The sequence below is a fragment of the Protomyctophum bolini genome (genome assembly GCF_963924005.1).
Source record: "Protomyctophum bolini genome assembly, chromosome: 1".
NCBI lineage: Eukaryota > Metazoa > Chordata > Actinopteri > Myctophiformes > Myctophidae > Protomyctophum > Protomyctophum bolini.
In genome coordinates this window covers 3,713,600-3,738,105 of record NC_137862.1, presented here as the reverse complement: position 1 = coordinate 3,738,105, position 24,506 = coordinate 3,713,600, and the positions used below count along the sequence as shown (strand labels likewise).

Sequence of the window (24,506 nt, the reverse complement as noted above, 5' to 3'; positions counted from 1 at the left end):
ATATATCATGATCCAATCCATCTTAACTCGGACGCCTAACAGATGCGATTAGGTTAGGTTAGGGCCCGGCCCACGCGTCTTTGCTTACAGCTATTGTAAAAAGTCATGCGCTCGTAAATCTAAACGAGCGCGCGTTTCCGTATAACGCGCCGCGACGAAATCATTATTTGGCGCCACGGTGTCAGAGGCTCTCTCATCTCGTCTGTCAGGAATCCAATTTCCTTTTATTTACATCCACGGTATAGATTAATTACTCTGCGAACAGTATAGCCTGGAGGAATTAAGTTATGAGATGTATGGCGCAGGCCGGATGCTTAAGCCACGGCCTGCGCGAGGGGATGGGTTATACGAGGGAGACGAGGTGATTAATGCGCGTGGAAACAAAGAGTGAACATGAATTTATAACATTATGACGAAAACCCAAACATTTTAGACTCTTATATATACGCTCAATTTGTAAACGCAGTTAAGCTATATGCCTACGAGCGTGCATGGCGTAAGGGATTTATACGTCATTCCCCCCCCCTGTTCTTCAGCTTAGATCACAGTTTTGTCACCATTATAGTTGGAAATGTCGAGGTCTAAAACTTAAAAGATGTATCAATTGTGTGCATGTTGGAGGAAAAGTTCGTTCAGACTCAAACGCTATACCGATTATTATAGTCAATAGCCTCTGCCTATACCATTGATACAACTTTAGGGTTATGATATTTGTGATTATAGTCAATAGCCTCTGCCTATACCATTGATACAACTTTAGGGTTATGATATTTGTGATTATAGTCAATAGCCTCTGCCTATACCATTGATACAACGTTAAGGGTTATGATATTGGTATGAATTTAAACTGATGAAATACCCGCCTGATTAATAGCGGCCCCTGTATGTCGTATATAAACGGGCTGACATATGGTGTACGCGCGGCAGCTGGGGACACGGGACGGTACCCCGGGCATCCCCTACGGCCATTAACATATTAGAAGCTATTGTGAAAGGCAGACAGTCGGACTTCATCCCGGGCCGGGCCCCTGCGCGCGCGCAGAGAGAGAGAGAGAGAGAGAGAGAGAGAGAGAGAGAGAGAGAGAGAGAGAGAGAGAGAGAGAGAGAGAGAGAGAGAGAGAGAGATAGGGAGAGAGAGAGAGAGAGAGAGAGAGAGGGAGAGAGAGAGAGAGAGAGCACCCCAGAGCTGTTTCATATAGGGCTTTCAATAATGCATTATACTCTTCAATCTGCAGCGGAGCTGTCCGCGGTGCTGAAATATCGTCATGTGTAGAAAGAAGCGTGTATTCTGAATGGTTGCCCTCATGCTGCATCCTGAAGTGTTTTCTCAAAGTCTGCGATGGCTTTCTATATATCGGCACGGCATGCAGGCCGTGAATGTGATGCCAAAGTTATTGCCTTATAGTACCTATACCTATATATAGTACTCCTCAGTTTAGTATAAATTCAGCTATATAGCAAAAAGTCACCGTTTGACACATGCAGTTTATGTTTTGTTGGGCTATAGCCTACGTCAATTGTCTCAGATGTCTTCTTCTTCTTCTTCTTTTTACCCTGAGGTTTCAAGTTTCAACCCCATGCACACGGAATAAGCGAAACCTTAAAATAATGCAATGAATAAGAATGTTTCCGTATACAGTTCTGGTTCAAACCCCTGAGGTAGCCTATAGGCCTATACATAAATTGCGAGAGATATTGTAAGCTAGCCTATTATTATTATTATTATTATTGCTAAATAACTTTAAAGTTACTATTTAGATTTGTTACTAATTTGACAGATATAGGCAGCACACGCATTGCAATAACAATATAACAAAGAACCAATATTTCGCTGCTATATCTATACATATAGGCTATTGGTGACAAATAAAACTCTTCATTAGTTCACATGATTAAAATGAAGGCTATATCAGCTTAATGGGTTGCACGTGCAACTGAGCCATGCAATACAGTTTCTGTGAGTGCAATAAAAACAAATAAAAGCATTCCATATATATGGCGTTGATCTATAATAGCCAAGAGATTAAAAAAGTCAACTATTGGCCAAGTGGCATCAAGAACTTCTCTACTCACGTCCCCAGCCATCCTTCAGCGTCTCCACGTAGCCAAAAGCAAAAGAAAAGCAATAAGGAGACCAGCTAGCCTCCTCTCTGGTCTTCGGCCATGGCTGTCTTTCATCCAGAGCTTTTTTTTACCAAACCCCCGATAGCTGTCTGAAAAGATTGCATTTTATATCAGGGCAAAGCGCGATTAATATTGCATCACATTGCATTTAAAAATTCGTTTCGCACAAAACGCAGAGGAAAGCGAATCCCGCCAAAAGAGATCCTCCAATATATATATATAAATAGTGCCAGGGCATGCAGAACTCGGAGCTTTGGACAGTTTGAAATTAATCTATTTTAAATGTTTTCTTCGTTTCGTTTTGGGGTGAAGATGAGCAGCTCTGCCTGCCTGCCCGGTGGTGCTGGGATGGGAGTTATTCTGACACTGCTCTGAGGTCTCAGACTTCATTAAATGTTCATTGAAACGGGCCTTGTGGTTCCCGAGCATGGAGGAGTCTAAAGGCATGTTCACTTTACCGTCCATGAGTCCTGCCTGGCTCTGAGGTGGAAGCATCAAAGGCCTAGAAGTATTACAGCCATATATAGGCTACTGTACAAAGTGTACATGATGTGCAAAACACGTTATTGGTATACCGACATATATATAGCATTGTTATTTTGTATTTCACATTATGCTATTAATTAAGGCATAATTAGAGCACTTTTAAGCAGAACAATTGCATTTTTTGGGGAAGAATTAATGCTTTACTTTAATTCATACAATTTCCTACACTTTTTGTATAGGCTATAACAATACGCCGATTAATTTAGCAATTTTCAACAGTCAGGTTAGGTATAGCTATTAGAATTATTTTTATTATTGATCCAAGAGAGAGTTAAATTCAAATCTAAATAATTTCGAAAGTATAGGCCGCCAGATTGTATACAGAATCATGACAATTCCGAAACAGTTTACGTGATTAGCTCATCAAGTAAAATAACCCGAATTGGTCTGAAGAAGACATGCAAATTATGTTATTTCCACATTATAGCCATTAATTAAAGGGGATAGAATAATATCCAAATATTATTCATAATTAAAACAAAAATCATATTGTATATAATCCAATCATTGCAGTTGTGGCATTACATTTTAAATGAACATATTATGACTTACATAATACTTCAAACTTTAAATGACCGTCATGGTCGTTTCGTTTGGCCCGCATGCAGTCAAGACCAAGAAGAGTGCATTCTTTCTTTTGTTCATTTATTTAGAAGATTGCTGGAACACACCTCCCTGTTGAATTTGGCTTACAGAATGAATACCAATGAAAGTAAAAGGACAACAGAGGAGGGTGGTAGGGTAGGTTAGGGTAAAGGGTAGGGTATAGGTAGGGTAGGGGGTATAGGTATAGGGTAGGTGGTAGGGTGTGTGAAGGAAAGGAAGGACACAGTGGGACAGTTCATGGTGCACATGTGGCTGCAGTTTGTAAACATACTTGTGCACAAAGTAAAATATTACTTACACAACTCTTTTCGTAACAATTAACACGACAAACAACGTGATGTTATTGTGAAAACAGGCATTTTTTTAAACAGTGACTTATTTAAACACCATCCACAAAATGAGACGGGGTGTCGGGGTGACAGGTGTCCTGTAGTGACTCTCTCCCAATGCATAGACTGTTTGCACTGCAAACTAATATACATAAAATGTTTTTTATTATTATTATTTATTTTTTTCTCCTGCACTGTGATCATAATTTATCCGCATTAATTAATTCATGCGCCTTTTATTTATTCGAAACTTTGTTTTGTTGTGAATCCAATAATGGTGTCAATTAATAGAAAATAGGCCTTATATTTAAATTAAAAAAATTCAGGAACGTCTAAGAAGTGTTACCGTGATATTTGTTATATACAAAACCATTTCGACATAACCAATCTTAGCAACCTAAAAATATGTCTTAAAATTTCGTGTGCAAATTCAAAATAAATATATTTGAGGTGTCCTATATTTCCACATTCAGAGGCTAAATCCTCTAGAGCCTTATATGAATTGTGATTTCATGCAGGCCTATTTTTTTTAATTTGTAGCCTTTAAGTTTGCAACTTAGTTTGAGTTTACAGCAGCCTCCAAATAATAAATAAAATGAATAAATTAATAGATTCATAAATAATTCTATAACAACAACAACAAGAAAAGCCAACCAAAAAACACAGTTCAACAATCAATGAGGTAATTCGTAAATGGCTATATACTTCAAATAATAGACCTAGAAGAAAATAACTCGCTAGAATCAAGCAAATTACCTCTTTTCACATGTTTTAAAAGGCAATGTTGACGGTCGGAATACTTTTCCCTCGAAACAACTGAGCGAAATTTGTGTAATCTGTTATTTGCATACTTCACATTCACCGATAACGTGAAAATAAAGAAGATATATATGAAGCCTCGTAAAATGGGTATTAATAAACTAACGCCCATTGTACACCAACGTTTAAAACCCGCTGGAGACAAAAGACTGAAAATGGTGTCATAATGTTCCTTGGTCCCCCAAATTTCAGTCAAACAACTCTTTTTCTCTTTTTTTTTAATAGCCCATCAGTCAGTGCGTAGCGGAGAATTTCAACCGCTTTTGCTTCTGTCTTTGGTTACAAAACCATACTCGCACGACGTTCTTTTTGAGGTCCAACTTTTCCGCGATAGCCGCTATTTTCTCGGACGACGGTCGAGGCTGCACGGCGAAGTAAGCCTCCAGGGACCGCTTCTCCGGCGCCGCTATAGAGGTCCTCTTGCGCTTCTTCTCCCCGCCGTTGAAAATGTCCGGCTTGTTCATCTTGTCCCTCTGGGCCCCCTCGGCCTCCTCCAGCCAGGCCTGGAGGATGGGCTTGAGCGCGATCATGTTGTTGTGGGAGAGAGTCAACGACTCGAATCGACAAATTGTACTTTGGCTCAGCGAGCCCACGCCGGGGATCTTGAGATTAGCCAGAGCGCCACCCACGTCCGCCTGGGTCACCCCCAGCTTGATCCTCCGCTGCTTGAAGCGCTCCGCGAACGCCTCCAACTCCCTGGGGTCCGTGTCCGAGTCCGTCATGGAACACGGGAGTCCGTTATTAGTTAGTCCCAATACACCCCCCTGACCCCCGACGCCGCCGCCACAGTGGCTGGGTAAAAGACCGTGGTGCGTGAGGGGCGAATTCATGTTCATGGCGGCCTGGTGCGAGAGGTGGCCCAGGCCGTGCATGTGAGAGTGCGGGTGGCCGGAGGCGGAGAGGAGCCCTCCTCCACCGCCGCCTCCTCCGCCGCCTCCGCCGCCCCCGGAGCCGTCGTGCGCGCCGCTGGACATCAGAGCCAACGACGGCGAGATGATATGGTCCATGAGGTCCGGCTCCTGGTTCTGGTGGTGGTGGTGATGGTGGTGGTGGTGGTGGTGGGCCAGTGGCACGGTGGAGTTCGAGGAGCATGGCACGGTGTTCATGGTGTGGTAGGTCGCGTCGGGCTTGAAGGGATGCGTCTTGGGGTGCTGGGAGTGAGACACGGCGATGTCCACCGCGGCCAGAGCCTCGGCGCGGGCCAGCAGGGTCTCATCGAGGCTGGCGAAGATGTTGCTCTGCAGCTGGAAGTGTGACCGGATTATAAAGGGAGATGGAGATGAAAAGGCAAGGGGGAAAAATGAAAGAAAAACGGGGGGAAATCATGAAAAAAGATCTGTCAGTTGTGGACCTTTGATAACAGATATAACAAGTAGCCTATATATGGCTTGAAAGCCCCCAAGTCATACAAATTAAATAGTAAAAACCGGAGCTTTTGCTTGAGCATGCTTTCAAAAAAGATCACAGGCGATCCGGGTGATTTGCCGCGAGAATACATGAAAAATACATTAAAGAAGCGCGTCTTGGCATGCAGAATGTGCCTCGCAGCGCCCCGTGTTATTATTACGCACTGTATTCACGCAGCATGCGGGACGGCGGGACGGGCACAAAGGAAGGACGGAGGACAGGGAAGTTCTCCGGGATATAATTTACCTGTGGAGTTTGTAGACAAGCTCTCCTTATGGCTTCCGAGCTGGAATGCAGGGACGTGTATTTGTGCTCCATCTGAGCCGGGTGCATGGCGAAGTGCGGCTGTTTGCTGTTCATGGACATCATCTTGGCGTTAGCTTCGCTTTTCTCCAATTAAAGTGCACAGGAATAAGGAATAAAAGGGGGGTAAAAACGGCTACAGGAGGCGCTGGGAGAATGTCATAGATACACGCTGATCCGGTGCCTGTCCAGTAAGGTAATGATGCAATATCGTTGCGCTGAGCAGCAGCAGTGCCGAGTTCCTATGCGAGCTGCCTTGAGCCCGGAGATCACACAGAGATGCCTGCAGTCTCAGACGCACTTATCTGTCTACTATTTCCCACTGCTGGGGATGAGAGAGGCTCTTACACCTGAGCGCCTCACATCTCGTCGAGCCGCGCTCGGCTGCTCTCGCGAGAGACACACACACACACACACACACACACACACACACACACACAGAGCACAGTGGAGGCAGGCTGTCAGAGAGAGAGAAAGAGAGAGAGAGCGAGCTTAAAGGCCGGGCAGACAGTTATAACTCGAGGTTTATGTTATGTACACTTTTAGGCCTGTCCTGCATGGATGATGGATGGATAATTTATATGTAATGCGGTCTTAATACACGACCAGTTTTCTATAATTCAATAGTTTAGCAACCCAATTAAATCTTTACCAAAAAAAATATGTTTAATATGGTTCAGCTGATGGTTGTATAAGTTCCGAACTTTAAAGCTCATGTTAATTTGCCTATAATATACGCTTATTTTCAGGCCATAATACCCGATATAAAGGTTACGTTATAGGCTCATACATATATGCAATGCAATGGTGAGCTTGTACATATAGTTCTTTTTTAACAAGTTCACTTCAAGGTGGTAATATTTTTGAGGGGCTTTAGTTATGTTTGTTTTGTAAACGCCATTGAGAGAGAGAGAGAGAGAGAGAGAGAGAGAGTTAATGTTCTATATGTATATATTTGATATTGTTTTCTGTTATTTTATTTTTGCTGCATTTTATGCTTTGGCAATATTGTAATTACATTCATGCCAATAAAGCTATTTGAATTGGGAAAAAAAAGAATTGAAGAGAGAGAGAGAGAGAGCGAGAGAGAGTTAATGTTCTATATGTTTGATATTGTTTTCTGTTATTTTATTTTTGCTTGTTTGTTTGTTTTGCTGCATTTTATGCTTTGGCAATATTGTAATTCCATTCATGCCAATAAAGCTATTTGAATTGGAAAAAGAAAATTGAATTGACAGAGAGAGAGCGAGAGAGAGAGAGAGAGAGAGAGAGAGAGAGAGAGAGAGAGAGCGAGAGCGCGCGAGAGAGAGAGAGAGAGTTAATGTTCTATATATGTTTGATATTGTTTTCTGTTATTTTATTTTTGCTGCATTTTATGCTTTGGCAATATTGTAATTCCATTCATGCCAATAAAGCTATTTGAATTGGGGGGGGGGGAAATTGAATTAAGAGAGAGAGAGAGAGAGAGAGAGAGAGAGAGAGAGACATCAAGCATAGGCCTATAGATACGCTAAGGGGATGTAAAACCCTGGCTGATGGTCAGGTCACAATAATGTGCACCTGGTCAATTTGCTCAGAGCTTTTCAAATTCTTTCAGGCAAAGCCAAGCCAACATTTTCCAAAATGATCTTGGCTCGGCCCACCGCCGTCATCAGTCACATCATGCATGTTCTGAACCACCACGTCTTATAGTAATGACACCCCCGCCTTATAATTAAAGCCCATCATCTCCAGATGAGCACTAAACAAATTGATTTAATACACCATAGCGTAACCTTGTACACAGTCTTTATCTTAAATTAATTAAATCCCAATGAATTAACACTTCATTTATTCAAACCGCAACGGTTATCCAATTAAAATTTCATGCCCGTGATTAGAGGTATAGTGAAATATACATGATATCGTTAAATTTGCATAATAAATAAGGCTGAGCTGTCTTGCTACATTGGAGTCGCAGCGGCATGTGAGGTCTCGGTAATGTTTTCCTCCTGCACACCATGGCGTGTGTTCTTTGTGATATATAGTAGAAACTATAAATCAGTTGTTGATCAAATAAAATATGGGAAAACCCACAACCCCCACATATACATTTGAAAATAGAGAAAATCTATTATTACATCTATGGTATATATTACAAATAATGCATATATATATAGCACTATAGGTTTAAGGGTTTGAGGGCTATCCCATATGTGCTCAGAGCACTGTACACATCTTTAAAGGACCACTTCACCAACCTATCTTCATAGGTCATCAGTGTCTCCTCACTATTAATCATGATAAAATGGCACGATTCTTTTCTACTCACTCAGTCTGTGTCTCACAGGAGGGCTGTGGGCAGTTCAGAATACCGTCCACCAGTGACATCATCATTAGGCAGATATTTCTTTAAACAATATTTCTTTTACAAAAATGTTTAGATTTGTATCATCGTGAGAACGATACCTTCCATTTTCACATTGCAACTTTTCAGGACTAGAAAACCTGCAGTTTCCATTACCTTGTATTCCCCGTCGATGATGTCACTGGAGGACGGTTTCTGAACTGCCCCACAGCCCTCCTATATGAGACACGGGCAGAGTAGGAAAAAAATGTGCCATTCTTTTCATGATTATTAGTGAGGACCTGTTATATGAAGATAGGTTGAAAAGTGGTCCTTTAACCCATTCTGAACGGGAACCCATTTTGGTGTTATAGCATCATGTTATGCTTTAGCTATTGAAAAATAACAGATCTACAAGCTCATAGCGCGCCACCGAGTGGCGCGCTACGAGCTTGTAGGTCTGCTATTTTTGAAAAATCGAAGAACGACTGACATTTTTTTAATCTGATCTCAGGTCAGAATGTGTTAATCAGACCAGTGTGTTGTCCAGTGGAAACCTCGTATGAATCTGATCTCAGGTCAGAAATGGGTTAATACCATTTGAAACTGCATAAAAAGCACCACCAAATGTAAGGCATTTGATTAAACCAGTTCCGACGTCATTTTGAGTATTTTTATTTCCAGACAATCCAACTAATACGACATTGAAATGCTCCATTCCAGTTCCATAGAACAATCTATAGTAGGCCTATTCATGGCGCTTTTTTTCCAAGATCTTTTTTTCTCTCTTTTTTTTATAGTACCATTTAATCAAGAAAACGGGCGATACTACATGTTTGTATACTGCATAGTTTCTAAGATCGACATAAAAAGGAAACTTGTATGTAGAAGCAAGCTAAATTTCCAATAACTACTGCTCAGTAGAAATTGTTATTAGAAAAGTACACAAGTCCAAAACGTTATCATGGCGCTAGAAAAATAATGTCCCGAGGATACAAAGGAATTCCACAGAACATGATGCCACTAAGATGCTTCTTACAAGTTTATAGATCTACAAGACTGCATGGCCCCCAAAAATCCTTTAGCTGCCACTGAACTTGGTATATCCCCCCCGAGGAAGCAGACAGAACCTAGACAGAACCACTGAACTTGGTATATCCCCCCGAGGAAGCAGACAGAACCTAGACAGAACCACTGAACTTGGTATATCTCCCCCGAGGAAGCAGACAGAACAGAACCTAGCACCCAATCAGCCACCTTTTTGTGTTACACAACATCACTACAACAAACAATGACATCTGGCATTCCGTTAAAAGATCAGAGTTCAACCCACCTTGGATATCACGGTATGGGTTTAAATTGAAACTCAGGGTGGTTTTGCAGTGCATGATCATTTAACGGTGCCCATGCATATAACACATAACGGGGCGTGAATTGATGAGAACACATTGATTTAACACAGTGTATAAATACACTCGCTGACCAACGGGTTCCAATGTGTTCACATGCGTTTTGATAGTTTTGTTGGACTGTTGAAATTAAAAGGACTGTGAGACTTCCTCTTGGTCGGCTGACTGGTGTTCACCGAGTGTCTCTCTCTCATTGTGTTCCCACTAGGTGTGCCAGAAGACAAAGGACTGGCGTGGGGTTCCTGGTGTTGGCCGGCAGGGGAGAGATGGCCGGAGGGACTGGCCTTGTTCTCAGACAAGGAGGGATCAACCGGCACGTCGTAAGACAGTTCATCAGACTGGGAGGAGGCGAGGAGCGCATGGGGGCCTCCACCGCCGCCACCCTCCCCCCCACACGACGACAGCGGCCTTGCAGCTTGTTGTTTCTCCACCATAGACGCCGCAGCTTGAGCCTCGGGGCCCGGGATCATCATCCCGGTTCCATCCACCGCCACATTGAAAGGACACTGGCTCTGCTGGTCGCTGAACGCATCAAAAAGGTCTTCCACCATAGAAGTGCCGCCGCCGTCGGCGTCGCCACACGTCAACATGATGTCGGGGCTGGACTTGGGTTCTGGGAGGAGCGTGGTGTCGAAGGCGTTGGAGGAAGGCGAGGAGGCGAGGGACGGCTGTGAGCCACGGCTGCTGGAGCTCTCTCCTCCCTCCAGCATCATGGAGTCCAACTCAGAGATCTTGTCCAGATACGCGGCGTCCATGGAGGCCTCACTGTTCACCTCGAAACCATCAGAATCTTTGTTGAGGTTCTTGGATGTGGCCCCTTTGTTCACCACCAGGGGGGGCGGCGGGTCTTTACTCGGACCAGGAGGAGAGGACCGTTCGGTGGATGATGTGGCGCTCTGCCACGCCCCCCAGAAGGCAGCCGAGGGTTCCACTTCAGCGCTGAAGGATGAATCTTTACCTTCGGGACCGTTGCAGCAGGAGGTGGAGAACTGGCTCTCTCTGGTGGCGGTGGTGGTGGTAGTGGTGGCTGGGGCGGTGATGCTACCGTTCCCATGAGACCCCACGAGGGCGGTGATGACACCGTTCCCATGCCCGACCAGGGCGTTGATGCTAATGTTCCCCGGCCCCACGAGTTCCTCAAAGCTAAGCCTCCTCAGGTACGAGGCCTTAAAGGACACCTTCTTCTCGCTGCGAATGCCGGGGCTTTTCAGAGTCAACGAGCGGAACGCCGAGGACGGCGTGGAGGGCAAGGGCAGGAAGTGAGACGACGACGTCGTGCTGCTGTCCATGTCGTCGTCCAGCCCGGCCAGCCTCTCGCCGCCACCGCCAAACCCTCGCCGGTTAGAGGAGGAGGAGGTCACCGTGGCGGCTGAGAAACTGCGGTTGCTGCCGGTCAGAATGTGACATTCTGCTTCGATGGTGTTGCTACAGACCAGCTCCCTCTCGTTGTCACTCAGGCTCTTCCTCATCATGTCGATCTTCTGCTGCTCCGTGAGAGATCGCTGGCCCGTCGTCTTGCCGTCTCCGGTTGGACTCGCGTCCTGCAGGTCTGGGAGTCTGTTGTTCTCGGGCTCACTGCCGCCCCGAGACTCCAGATCCTCGATGTACTGGTCGCTGCGCTCCAGCGCCCTCTTCAGGTGGTCCACGTCACGTTCATATTGCTGGATCTTTGCCTCGAGTGCTGCCACTGTATACCGACCGAACCTACGGACGGATAATTCAACATGTTAAAACTCCAGGTTCTTGTACATGACGTTCACATACAATTACTGGGAGAAATAAAATGACTGAATTGAAAAATATGCTTTACACCGCTTTGGGTCCAAGTGAAAACCGCTATTCAGTTAAAACTAACTGTATACTTATTGAAAACATATTATTCCATTTACACTGTCATTTGAATGTTGTCAAATACATCTCCCAAAATAAAACTATGTTTTTGGGACATTTAATTTTAGTTTCCTCAATCACACAACCAATATTTGTCTTCTGCTTAATTTAATGACGTTCTCTTTCTGATTTACATTTCCTCAAAAAAATTCTAATTTACATTTCAGCAATGATTGAAGAGATCTGACCTAAAGGCACAATAATAATCATGTCATCACCTTTACTGGCTAGTGATGATTTATCCATCCTGCTTCTTGACATATTTAGCTGCCACTGTCAGATTAAATCAGGTTAAATAACCTCATAGGTCCAGATTCTTCTGAAGTAAATTAATCGAAAATATTTGCCCAAGCCTTCGACTATTCATGACTTTGACACAGATTCAGATTAGGGTGATCCATAATCAGTCTTAACGGCTGGATACAATGTTTCGGCCGGGCACGTTAAATAATCAGTGGACAACCAGAGGTGCTCAATCTACAGTATCAATTTCTTGCATATACTGTATACACAAACAGGCACTGTCCCCTGAATAATATTATCTACTAAAGTACCTATTCTAGGCAAACATAACAATAGGCGAATAGCAGATCTACAAGCTCACACAACTGTAACACGTTGAGAGCTTGGACTGTCGTTATTTTCTGTGAAGAGATGCGGTGTAGACTGTTGAAAAGTCACACTTTGCGTCCTCAACTTCGTCTTCAATGTTCAAGTGTTGGGACAAACACTCAAAACTGGCCATTCATTATCAATGGCATTTAATGTTTGTGTTTACATGCACCCTCAAAGCTGGACATAAGAAGGGCTAGAAGAAGCATTAGTTCAAGTCCGTTGCTCTCCCCTTGTCCCCCATATATGGGGACTAGGTTGGTCTCCCCCTGTCCCCCATATATGGGGACTAGGTTGGTCTCCCCCTGTCCCCCATATATGGGGACTAGGTTGGTCTCCCCTTGTCCCCCATATATGGGGACTAGGTTGCTCTCCCCTTGTCCCCCATATATGGGGACTAGGTTGCTCTCCCCTTGTCCCCCATATATGGGGACTAGGTTGGCGGAGGGTGTTGTAGAGCCCAGGATCACATTAGATGATTGACACAGGGGTGAAAAATGGGTTACAAAATGGTGGGATAAAAAAATATATATTATAAAAAATGAGCGGGCCAAGTCTAGATCCTGGGGGACACCAGTCAAAGACGTGCAGGGCTTTAAGTGGTTAACCTTGATTGTGGACATTCTCACATGCCAGGCATGATACATTGTTTTGTGCCTCAAAGACAAAGACAAAGTATTCATACACAATGTGTATTTATGGAACGTGCTTTTGCACCAATTCCCTACAACATCTTACAATACAGCTGTTTTAACCCATCACCAAGAGAACACACAATACAAGACTGACATTAAGGGAAGTGAAACATCTGTGCCAGTTTGGCTTTTCTCTGTTTACTGTAAATAAATATGATTTTAGACAGTGAAACAAAACTATAACCTCCAACAGAAGAAAAAAAAGATCATTCACTGTCAAATAGTAGTCATGAGTTAAAACACAATTTAGCCTATTATAAAGATAAATAGAGATACGTACTTGGAAGGAGATCTGCTCGCCACTTCTGATTTCAGACGCATATTCTCTTGTACAAGGTCGACATTCTGAGACCGCAATGTCTTGTTAGCCTGGGGGTATGAAATAAAAGATTTACACAGAAGAACACTGAGACAGGCCTCAACTCCACCCTAACTTGCATGAAAGGATTTCGCACATAATATCTTCTTCATAGACAAAAGCTTAAATTAGTTTATGATATAATAATGAGATTTCATTCATTATCTATATGACTGTATGCCTCCCTTTCACCGAGGTTGAACCCGTTCAGAACTTTTTCCCCCGACCCAATATTGAACCAGTTCAGGTTGTAAATGAATTGGTTCAGAACCCTAAAAGTTGGTTCTGGAACTGGAACCAAATAAGTGGCCGCCATGTTCCGTGAAAGCACCAAGAAGCCAAGGTTCCAAGAATCTAAGAATGGAATAAGTTCAAGAACCATGTTTTTGGTAGAAAAGGCACAGATACTTTTTACGTGTGGAGAGTTGGCACGCATGTTCACATGTCTGTGTCAACATATCACACGATATGTTGACACAACATACCACACGAGGTGCTGGGTTCAAAGGTGACATCAGACAAAGAGAAGAGAACCCGCACACTCATCTGCTACAAAAGTTTAATTTTGACGACATTTCGAGCCAACAAGGCTCTTCATCTGTTCAAACTGACCAGATTATTAGCAATAGGTTTTGTTCTACTCAGACACAGTCTAGTATAGTCTACCTTTATTCGTTTTAAAAATGATGACCTTGTATGGCTGTCTTTCTTTACGGCAAATTAAACTTTGTCTTTTAACCTCTTGTTGGTACTCGTCTGATGGAAATTACTTTTAATGACCTGCGGCTGCGACGACGAGAGAACGTCACACAACGTAGGTTAATTAATGCTCATTTATTAATCTGATAATGTTGCCTGCTGAATATAGACACAGACACACACATCTACACAGGATAACTAACTAAACTAATTAAAATGCTCATTCATTTATCGAATCTACACTTGTCATTAAAACCTCTTAAATCTGCAACATCGGAGTTGGAACCAGAGACCAATTGGGTCTCCATTGACCCGCTGAGCGCTGCTCAGAGGTGGACAGCCGCTGCCCCCGCCGGCAGAGGTAATGGGGCTCAAGAGGTTTAATGTCATTTATTTATCGGGTGTTTTAGGCAATTTACTGCAGTTGGGTAAGGGCCGATTCATACTCCTATTTTAGAGCCGAATAAAAGTCGGTTCGGCGCTGTAGAGCCTACAATGTGACGTCATTTGAGGTTCGGGGGGGGGGGCGGGTACCGTCCTAAAGTCGGCTCTTCGGTGCTACTGAAATTTTCTGACGAGCCGAAATCCTTTCGGCACTACAGCGCCGAAACAGTGGTAAAATAGAGTATGAATCGGCCCTAAGACTTGCTCCCATTGCATTTGTTCAGCCTATAGTGTCAATTGAATGTTTTGGTACTACTCGGGTCAGAGTAATCGGGCAGTACTTGAGGGTGGTATCGGCCCGAGTACCGATACCATTATCAGTATCGGGACAACTGTAACCAAAAGCCATGCATCCATCCTAGGGGGTGCCACTTGGAAAGGCATCACCGTCCAACTTAAGCCAGTGCATTTCAATGCATTACAGTGATAAAAATAGGTTAAATAGGTTTTCAATGTAATGAGTCCCAGGATGGTCTTTTAGAAATGAGTCCCATGGAAATGTTATGAGTCCCACTTCAACGACGTTAGGAGTCATATTTTGCCATTTTTACAAATTGCAGCATTTAACTCCCATTTCATGGTTATAATGTGGTTATATTCATGTAGAAAACAGAAGTATGAAAAGAAAGTTGCCTTCAGAAGTAGATATACGTAGTTCATGCAAAAAGTCAGCAGTAACTTTTCATATTGAAGGTTGCATTATTACCTCCTTGAGCTTTTCCATGTCCTGCTTTACTTTACTGTAAAGATCTGTTGCCGTTTGCAGCTTGTTGGTCCATTCCTCCAGGATGTTGGTGTCGATGCCCTGGCCCTCCGTTGTCTCAGCCATACCGATACTGCACGGATCCAACACGCTCGTCAGCTGGGACTCCAGACTCTGGTTCTTTGTTTTCAGCTCGTCGTTTTCTCTGAGGAGAACTTCGATTTCATCCTGTTATGGACCCAAATGAGGTGCAAAGAATAAATGAAATGCATTTAAAAGGAACATATACTGTAGCTGGCCTCATTTAGAGGCCTAATATCAGAACCACTAAAGTCTAGGCTGACATTTATATTGTGAAAACTTATGCCATGTACGATACGATACAACTTTATTGTCAGCTTACACTGAAATTTGCCGTTGAAGAAACAGACAAGACATAGACTTACATTACAGCATGGTAGACATTACAGGACAAAAAATAATAATCACAGAAACAATCAGGAACGAGAACAATATCCACTGGTTTAGCGATTTTGGTTTAGAAGCAAGACAGACTGATGTACAAATGAGTTCTTTAAGTCTGTTTTTCTTAAATGTAGGGACTCCAAACCGCCTCATGGAGCAACAGCTGATATTCATCATTTAAAACATGTAAGGGGTCAGAGGAGATGAACTTCGCCAGTCTAAGCATGCTCACACAACCTCAACAGGCCTACCAACTATTTTAGCGCAGATCTTAATTTGGCTATAGGAGTTTGTTCTTATATACTATAGATAGGCTGTTAAAAGGAGAATTCCATTCTAGAAGGCTTTCTTACCTTTATTTGTAGTTGTTACGTCCCCACCAAAGAGGTCCAGGTGTTATTTTGTGCAAAAACTCCTTATTGGCTATTTCCCCTACCATAAGCCCTAAATGAATTGCATTGAATGGGAATTGAATGGGGCTATGGGGTGTTGTGCTAATTTGCTTATTTACATCGCTCAAAATTATAATTATTTTGTATATATCCTCTCTTCATAATGTAAATAATATCCCAAGCGGCACAGTTTAATACGTATTTCGATGGAAATAAGCGAATTAGCACAACACCCCATAGCCCCATTCAATTCCCATTCAATTCAATGCAATTCATTGAGCGCTTATGGTAGGGGAAATAGCCAATAAGGAGCTTTTGCACAAAAAAACACCTGGAACTCTTTGGTGGGGACGTAACAACTACAAAGAAATTCTCCTTTAAACCAGGCCATGCTACAGTACAGCATCACAGTTTGAACAACAGACGTACGGTATAGAAAAGACACAAGATCTGACTGCTATAGCACCATTTTCAAGCAGTTGAAAATGGGGTTGACTTTCAAAATAGTAAATTCAACCCTGCCCTCTGTGCCCTCAGTCCCCATTTACTTAACCGATGACCTCACAAAGGTGAGCAACTCTCACAGCCACAACACCAGAGGGAGTATAAATAATGATCTGGTGCGTCCCACATATAGAACAAATATGGGTAAATTCACTTTCCACAGCACTGCCACTCAGGTGTGGAATGCCCTGCCCCCTTCCCTCAAAACAAACAAAACACTGGCTTCCTTTCAAACCGGTCTGAAAAATTACCTATCAATATCAGCTGGTCAAAAGGAGAGAAGATGACTGGTATTTTAGATTTATTTAGATTTGTTGGTACACCGGTAAATAACTTTCATGTGTTGTGAGGTATCCTCGATTACCATCATCACTGTATTATGAATGCATTGGGACCCGAATGGAAACAAGACCGCAAGGACTTTTTTCGGTGCCATCCTTTTGGATAAAATGTGATTTTTTTACTGTACCATGTACTGTTTTTGCATATGATATATTGTCTAATAAAAGAATCAATCAATCAATCAATCAACCAAACGATCTAAACCAGCGTAAGGACTACATACAGTGCGCCGCTGTATCCTCTTACAGATACTGTCAATATGAGATGACCATGATACGGTCATCTCATGATAATGTATCATAGTAGCTCGGCCTGAAGCCCCAAGACGTTTGGTTTCCCATGCAGGACACCTTGGCTCAAATCAAGTGTTCCGTTGGTGGTGTTGACCTGGATGGGTCTCCCAGAGTCCCATGGGGGGGTAAAATGTACCAGGTCGGCTCCGCCTGAAGCCCAAAATCCTGATATCTCCCTCCCCTGCCCAGTGGAGGATTCCCTCTTGGCTTATAGAGCGTCGCAGTCCCTCCCCCTTTCAGAACCACGAGTGGCCCAGGAAATGAATCCCAATGCATTTTTCCCCCATAGGCATTTCAAAACTTATTTATTTAAAAGACCTTTTAAGCGTCGTACGAAGCCAACTCTTGTCGTGACAAATCATGACAACACACACACAATATTTTGGACCAAACAAATAATTACAAAGAAGAAAAACAACAAAAAATGTGTTGTAACCTGCCGTTTTTTTTCCACTTTCTAATTCTTTGTTTTGTGTGTGTTGTCATGATTTGTCACGACAAAAGTTGGCTTTGTCCGTGGCGTAAACGTCTTTAAATAAATACGTTTTGAAATGCCTATATGGGAAAAATGGGATTCATTTCCTGGGCCACTCGTTGTTCTGAAAGGGGGAGGGACTGCGACGCTCTATAGCTGTAGATAATTGTAGATGTTTGGTTTTGGTTTGAATCTCGAATGTTATACACACATTACCAACACCTAAATATAATGTTTGGATCAATTCTGCTTCCTCACAACAGGGACACTGAATAACTCATCGTAGCGTCGTAAAGGTTATGAAGATAAAACCGTACCTCGTACTCGCTAAGAAGGAGCTCTCCTCTGGTTTTTCTGAGATGTTTCCTGACAGAATGGCTCTTACTATGCTCACTGTCGGTGGTGCCTCCTGAAAGAAGTAGAATGGAAATAGAATCCAGTAGAAAAACACACACAGATCAAATGAAGTCAAAAATGTTCCATATGATTATAGGTGGATGACGATGAGATGTACTTTATTACCCCCGCAAGGAAATTGATACGTTACAGCAGCATAATGTAAAAAAATAAAAAACAGACAGAAAAACACATTCGACACATTATGGATGTAATCACAACATAAAATGGTAAATGGTGCATTTATATAGCGCCTTTATCCAAGGTGATTTAAATAGATTGTGCATTACATTCACCCACATACACCCATTCACAATTTCACACACACATATTCATACACTGATGGCGGCGGAAACCATGCGAGGCACCAACCAGCACATCGGGATCAATTAGGGGTTCTTAGTGTCTTGCTCAAGGACACTTCGACACATACTCTGGGGGAGCCCACAGGGTTCGAACTGGCGGCCTTGCGGTTACCAATCCAGCAACTCTAACCCCTGAGCCACCGCCGACCCCGACAACAAGACCTCAGAAACAGGACTATAAGCATTGATTGGGGGGAGAACGTTCTTATGTGTTGTTGTTGTATAGTCCGATGACGGTAATCAAAGCTACATAACCACCAAAAATAAAGAAGGGATTCTGCCGTTCCTCAACGTACGCAAGCCTGGTGCGTCACAGGACAACACAGCAGCATAACGTAGAGAAGACAATGGAGCAACTACAGGGTAATTGAAGCTAACTTACAAAGATTATAAGACTGAAGTTTCTATGATGTTATAATACTGCATCTTCCTCAAAAGTCCATCCAACATAATAAAAACCACCAAGTCGTCAAAAGTAAAAGTCGGTGTGACTGTGGAGGTCATACATGAATTGCTGTATTCAGTTTGTTTAAATTGCCAGATTGACAGGCAATCAAATAACTAGTTATTTAGAATATTTCTAGCCATGACGGTAAACACAGTGACACTGGTTTACAAAGTTAAGAGGTAGGCCTATGTATTGTATGTATTTCATAGCAGTATGCATGTATACAAAGTTAAGAGGTAGGCCTATGTATTGTATGTATTTCATAGCAGTATGCATGTATACAAAGTTAAGAGGCAGGCCTATGTATTGTATGTATTTCATAGCAGTATGTATTAGGGCTGTCAGTTCACCTCTATAATCCAATTCGAATTTCATTGCTTAATTATTTGTAATTTTCGAATATATTCGAATATTTACATATATATATATATTTTAGCTCATATTTAGCCTATAATAATACACGTGGCTGGCATGTCTTGTGAGTTTTGGGAAGTGCATAGTTTTGACAGGCCTGCATGCTGTGGACAGTGAAATCCTGACCATTAAACACGGGCAGAGGCAACGATAAAATCTATCATTCATTGTGAAGCCAGCAACATGTTGATGCAAACAGACGTGTACAGTAGCTGCTCGGCCTGCTCCAAATGATATTAGCATTCGTCTGTGTCTGCCCGTGTAAACGCAGCATCGAGTGTGTTATTAAGGAGGACTCCTTGGCTTCTGACGATATGGACTAATGTTAGCTCCCATGCTAACTAGTTGCTGCCCTCGTCAGAAACAACACCAAAGATCGGGTGGAAGATGCTGATATCACTTTGCTTGTGCCCGTGGATGGGAAATGAGATTTAAAAGGCTATAGAAGCGTGGATGAAAGGCAAGCACAGATGTGCAATAAAGTTGCGTCGTGAAACTGTATTATGATTTTCGTTCTACCGGCGATTTCTGTCTGCGTAGTATACTAGTATCTATGTATGTGTTACAAGGGTTTGTGTGTCTGTGAATAAATGGGCTACAGCCAGTAAGCCCGCCCACCCTGTAGACTGTCTCTGATTGGCTTACCCTGAAATCTGGCCCTACTTTAGCCAATCAATGATCTCTTCTGCGACGTGACCGGCGTGCACCTTTTCACATGCAGTGGAAGCGGCCGGGGAGATTTCACAGCGGTAGATGCGTTACTCAATACATTTAGTGAGCGGATAAAATAACATAAAACAAAATAAAAATATTAAATAGAATTAATAAATTATAAAAGCTCCATTCGAATGGCAATTTTAGCTTTCGAATATATATATATTTTTTAATATTCGAATTTCTTTCATATTATGAAATTCGTTCTGACAGCCCTAGTATGTATGTATACAAAGTTAAGAGGTAGGCCTATGTATTGTATGTATTTCATAGCAGTATGCATGTATACAAAGTTAAGAGGTAGGCCTATGTATTGTATGTATTTCATAGCAGTATGTATGTATACAATGTTAAGAGGTACATAGGCCTATGTATTTCATTTCTACATGTATTTCATAGCAGTATGTATTTCAAGCCAGAAGTATGCTTTTCATAGCTGTGGGGATCAGCGTAAACACCCTGAGGCGCCTCGAGGCAGGATGCGAGTGTTGTTATAATATGACGCAGAGATTACAAGTGTTTTTAGTTTGAGGAGACCCCTTTTACACCTTTTACACCTTTTTCCCCTCACTGTATGTGTTTCTTTTCCCTTTTTACCTCCTTTATGATGAATTCCTGTTCCGTTCTTTGGCTATATAGAAGTGTCTATTTGTAATTTTGTATGTCTCTAAATGTTTTTGATGAACTGAACAATTAAGGTGGACCCTGTTGTAAACAAGTGTAATGCTTTATTGTGTCGTCCACTCACAGTTAAACAGTCTTTGTATTGAGTTTGTGCTTGAAATGTAGTAGGCTACTGTAATTCTGCAAACTGTTCATAAATATTTAAATCAATCTATCTGTCTGTGTGACTTCTGATGCATGACGGTGATGATCGTCATCGCCATCATGTCGTCCCAGTGTCTGTCTGTCCGTCCGTCCCTCCCACTCTTGTTTTACATTAAGTTTCACGCTCTTATTTTCGTCCCGTCTGTGTTTAAGGAAAAGCAAAGCAAAGCAACTCACCAATGATTTCTCTGCACGGATTCTCTGTAGTGATCAGAACTCTGCAGGTCGGGCACTGGCTGGCATTCTTCAGCCACATCTCCATGCAAGTCGAACAGAACACGTGGTAGTTGGCACAGATGACGGGCTGGCGGACCTGTTCGGGTACAGACAGTATAACGTTTTTCCAAAAATCATGTCAAGATGGGAAAACATGCAAATGAATCCAGGGCTGATGTTGTGGGACTCAAAAAAGACATTGCACGACCAATCACAGTATGCTACAACAAGGTACTGTTAGTTTAGCTAAAGTTAGCCGCTTGGCATCGCGTCAGGTTTACCAAACAAACTGGGCTACAATGTCAAACTAAAGGCGATTACCTTCCCGAGGCATATCTGACACGATATGGGCAAAGTGAGAGACAGTGTGGACGATTGGAAACTGTGCGCCATGTTGTTGATGGAGCAGGACAGTAGAGAGTACTGTACTGTACGGTGCAGTCGGGGAGGATTCTGGAGAAAGCTTCACTTCACAAAGTTCCCACTGTTTGTTTATTCTACCCGGCGCCAATCGCCCTCCACAAGTACGGAGAGCCAGGAGGCTCAAACAGTGCAATCGCTGCTGTGTGTGTGTGTGTGTGTGTGTGTGTGCTGTAGATAGTATAGTTTCCGGGTTGACTCGCGGTTCCCTCCCCCAGAGCCTTAGATCCCTCCCCTAGCTCCGCCCTTGATTTCTTATTAAGACTCCCGTTTTTTTTATTGAAATATAAATATTTATTAACAGTTTGCAGAATTACAGTACATTTCAAGCACAAACTCAATACAAAGATCAACCCAATTAAGCATTACACTTGTTTACAACAGGGTCCACCATGTTCAATTCATCAAAACATTTAGAGACGTACAAATAGACACAGAACAGGAATTCATCGTTTGCGTTAGCCATTAAAGGGATAGTTCAGATTTTTGGAACTTAAGTTGTATGAAATACCATTAATATAGTGGTTGCAAGTTAACTGTATGAGTCCCGTGGTGGGAGTTCAGTCCTGGTTTTGGTGAATATTAAGTAGTTCCGGTTATTTTGTAGGAGGCACTGGGGCCATGCAGTAAAAGTAATTTAATCCAAAAAACTAATGTCACTTGTATTGTTGACCTATTTCTAAAATATTAGCATGACTTTCGTTCAACTTTGACCCCTCCGTCACATGGAACTATTATTAGAGGATAAGATAGATAGAGGGATAAAAAATGAACAAAAGTTGCACTAATATTTTAGAAATAATTTATATACCCCCTTTCCCCCTCACTGTATACGTTTCTTTTCCCTTTTTACCTTATGATGAATTCCTGTTCTGTTCTTTGGCTATATAGAAGTGTCCATTTGTACGTCTCTGAATGTTTTGATGAATTGAACAAGGTGGACCCTCTTGTAAACAAGTGTAATGCTTATATTGGGTCGTCCACTCACAGTTATAACAGTCTATGTATTGAGTTGTGCTTGAAATGTACTGTAATTCTGCAAACTGACAAAGACCCAAGGGGGTCCCCCGTCCCCACCAGACTCCACCTTGAGAATTAAGCACTGCACAGTCTGCACTAGATTAATGAAACCCCAACTAACTACATGTATATTACTGCCTCTCAGACTGACCACATTGTGTTAAAGTGCTAATATCGAAGCAAGCCTCATGTCTCAATCTGTTTCTCATTCTAGTACTGTACCACTAATAGATATAGGTTGTGAATAATAATGAGAAAAGTTTAAATTTACTGACAGTGAATCCTGACTTTCATTTACCTAAAAAAACAAAACAGACTCAGGCAATCGTTCCTTTCACATCACATATTAAATATCATAATAATAATATAATATATTAGAATATCCAAAAAGCTATCCCTGGAATATATAGGCTATAAATGTTGTGTGACTTAAGTAAATTGCCTAAATCAGACTATAGCTTTTGTAGAGCAGAGGTTTTCAAACCTTTCATGTCAGAACTCAACAATGACTGTCATTATAGTCAATGGACCCATGATGGATCTGTCCTAGAGTCACCCAGATGAGACAGTGTTAAATTAGGCTATATCATGTAGAAAGTAGTGGTGAAATCGACACACAGTTAGAATAGTCATGTTATTTCAAGTGAATTGAGTTGTGAAAGTATGAAGTAGTGAAATAGAACTATATATGTGGTCTATCTGGCTTTCAGCGTGGGGTCCACATATTTTCCAATCATATAGTTCCATTAATACAGTGAAATACGGTAGCATATTCTGATCAAATATGAAAATGTTTTTGAATGACAAAATGTATAGATTGTGTATAGGTCACTTTGACATTCTCCTGTTCTTCATTAACTTCATTCATTTGATATTTAAATTCATGAGTTTACTTGGATTTAACTTGGCTTGCTTTATTACCATTTGAGTGCTATTCAAAAAGTATTTCACACTATTCTATCGTACAATACTCGCTTGTAATGTGCTTTAGCAGAAAATAATTTGATAATGCCTCAAAAAAATGCCCAAAAATGCTAATAGGATATATAGGAGACCAATTTGACCATTTCCAGCTACAAGTACGTGAAGCGAAGCTGAACCTCCTTAACTAACTGGTGCCGGTGGCGACAGGAACCCCCCCGAGGAAATGATGGAGGGTGACAGCTCGCTCCGGTCCTGAACAGAACACCCACATTGTACTGAGGTGTGCATGGGCGCTAAAAAGTGACATTGTTGTACCAGCGTGAAACGCAACGTCTGTATAAAGCCCAACACCTCCTCACGCAAGAAGAGTTTCTTCCTATAATACTGTATGTGAATGAATAGTTTATTTCGGTACTTACATTTTTACATTTTTAAAGACCCCAAGTTGTGTTATAAGGTCAGGTTTAGCACCGAAAAGGTGTAGGCTGAAGCCAAAGCTTATTAAGCTTTTTAAGAGTAACATTAGTTACCATAGCTGACAAAACAAAAACTAAGTGCATATTATGTGCTGCCATGCTATTGAATGCTAACATTAAACATAATTTGAATTGCTGGAATAAACAGACAAATTATGTTGTATTTTATGGATGTTTTAGAGGCACATGAGCATCACAGTATTAGACAGCAGATAGAGCTTTGAGTTAAGCACAATATGATACAAAAATAATTAATACATTTAATGTGACAAGGCAATTAAAGACTCTTAGGACTCAGACTAGAATAACTTTAAATCAATGAGGACTTCGTCTCACCTCTGTAAATGTCCAAATGCTTCCCTTAAATTCTTTCAACCTTTAGGCAGTAATACTGCAACACGATAACTCAACAATAGTTTCTGAATGAAGTACATTTTTTTTTGGAAGTATATGTGGTGTGGTGTTGAGCCCATATAGTTTTCTACAAACATCAACCTTAATTCAAAGTGTTTGTATACTTTGCTATATGTTTAATTCAAATAAT

At 42.0% G+C, this 24,506-nt stretch overlaps 2 protein-coding genes across 2 annotated transcripts; both read right to left on the bottom strand.

Moving 5' to 3' along the window:
- Nucleotides 1-4,657: 4,657 nt before the first annotated feature.
- Nucleotides 4,658-6,200, bottom strand: pou4f1 (POU class 4 homeobox 1; the record flags this gene model as incomplete). The annotated part of the gene is made up of 2 exons (XM_080761183.1): nt 4,658-5,668; nt 6,078-6,200. 2 exons carry the CDS (start codon nt 6,198-6,200, stop codon nt 4,658-4,660), a joined length of 1,134 nt encoding a protein of 377 aa, XP_080617309.1.
- A 2,977-nt stretch (nt 6,201-9,177) lies between these two features.
- On the bottom strand, nt 9,178-21,598 carry obi1 (ORC ubiquitin ligase 1). The gene is made up of 6 exons (XM_080768689.1): nt 21,444-21,598; nt 21,084-21,219; nt 18,059-18,150; nt 15,274-15,498; nt 13,347-13,435; nt 9,178-11,573 (listed from the first exon to the last, which is right to left on the bottom strand). Exons 1-6 carry the CDS (start codon nt 21,513-21,515, stop codon nt 9,962-9,964), a joined length of 2,226 nt encoding a protein of 741 aa, XP_080624815.1. The 5' UTR covers nt 21,516-21,598; the 3' UTR covers nt 9,178-9,961.
- Between the last annotated feature and the right edge of the window lie 2,908 nt (nt 21,599-24,506).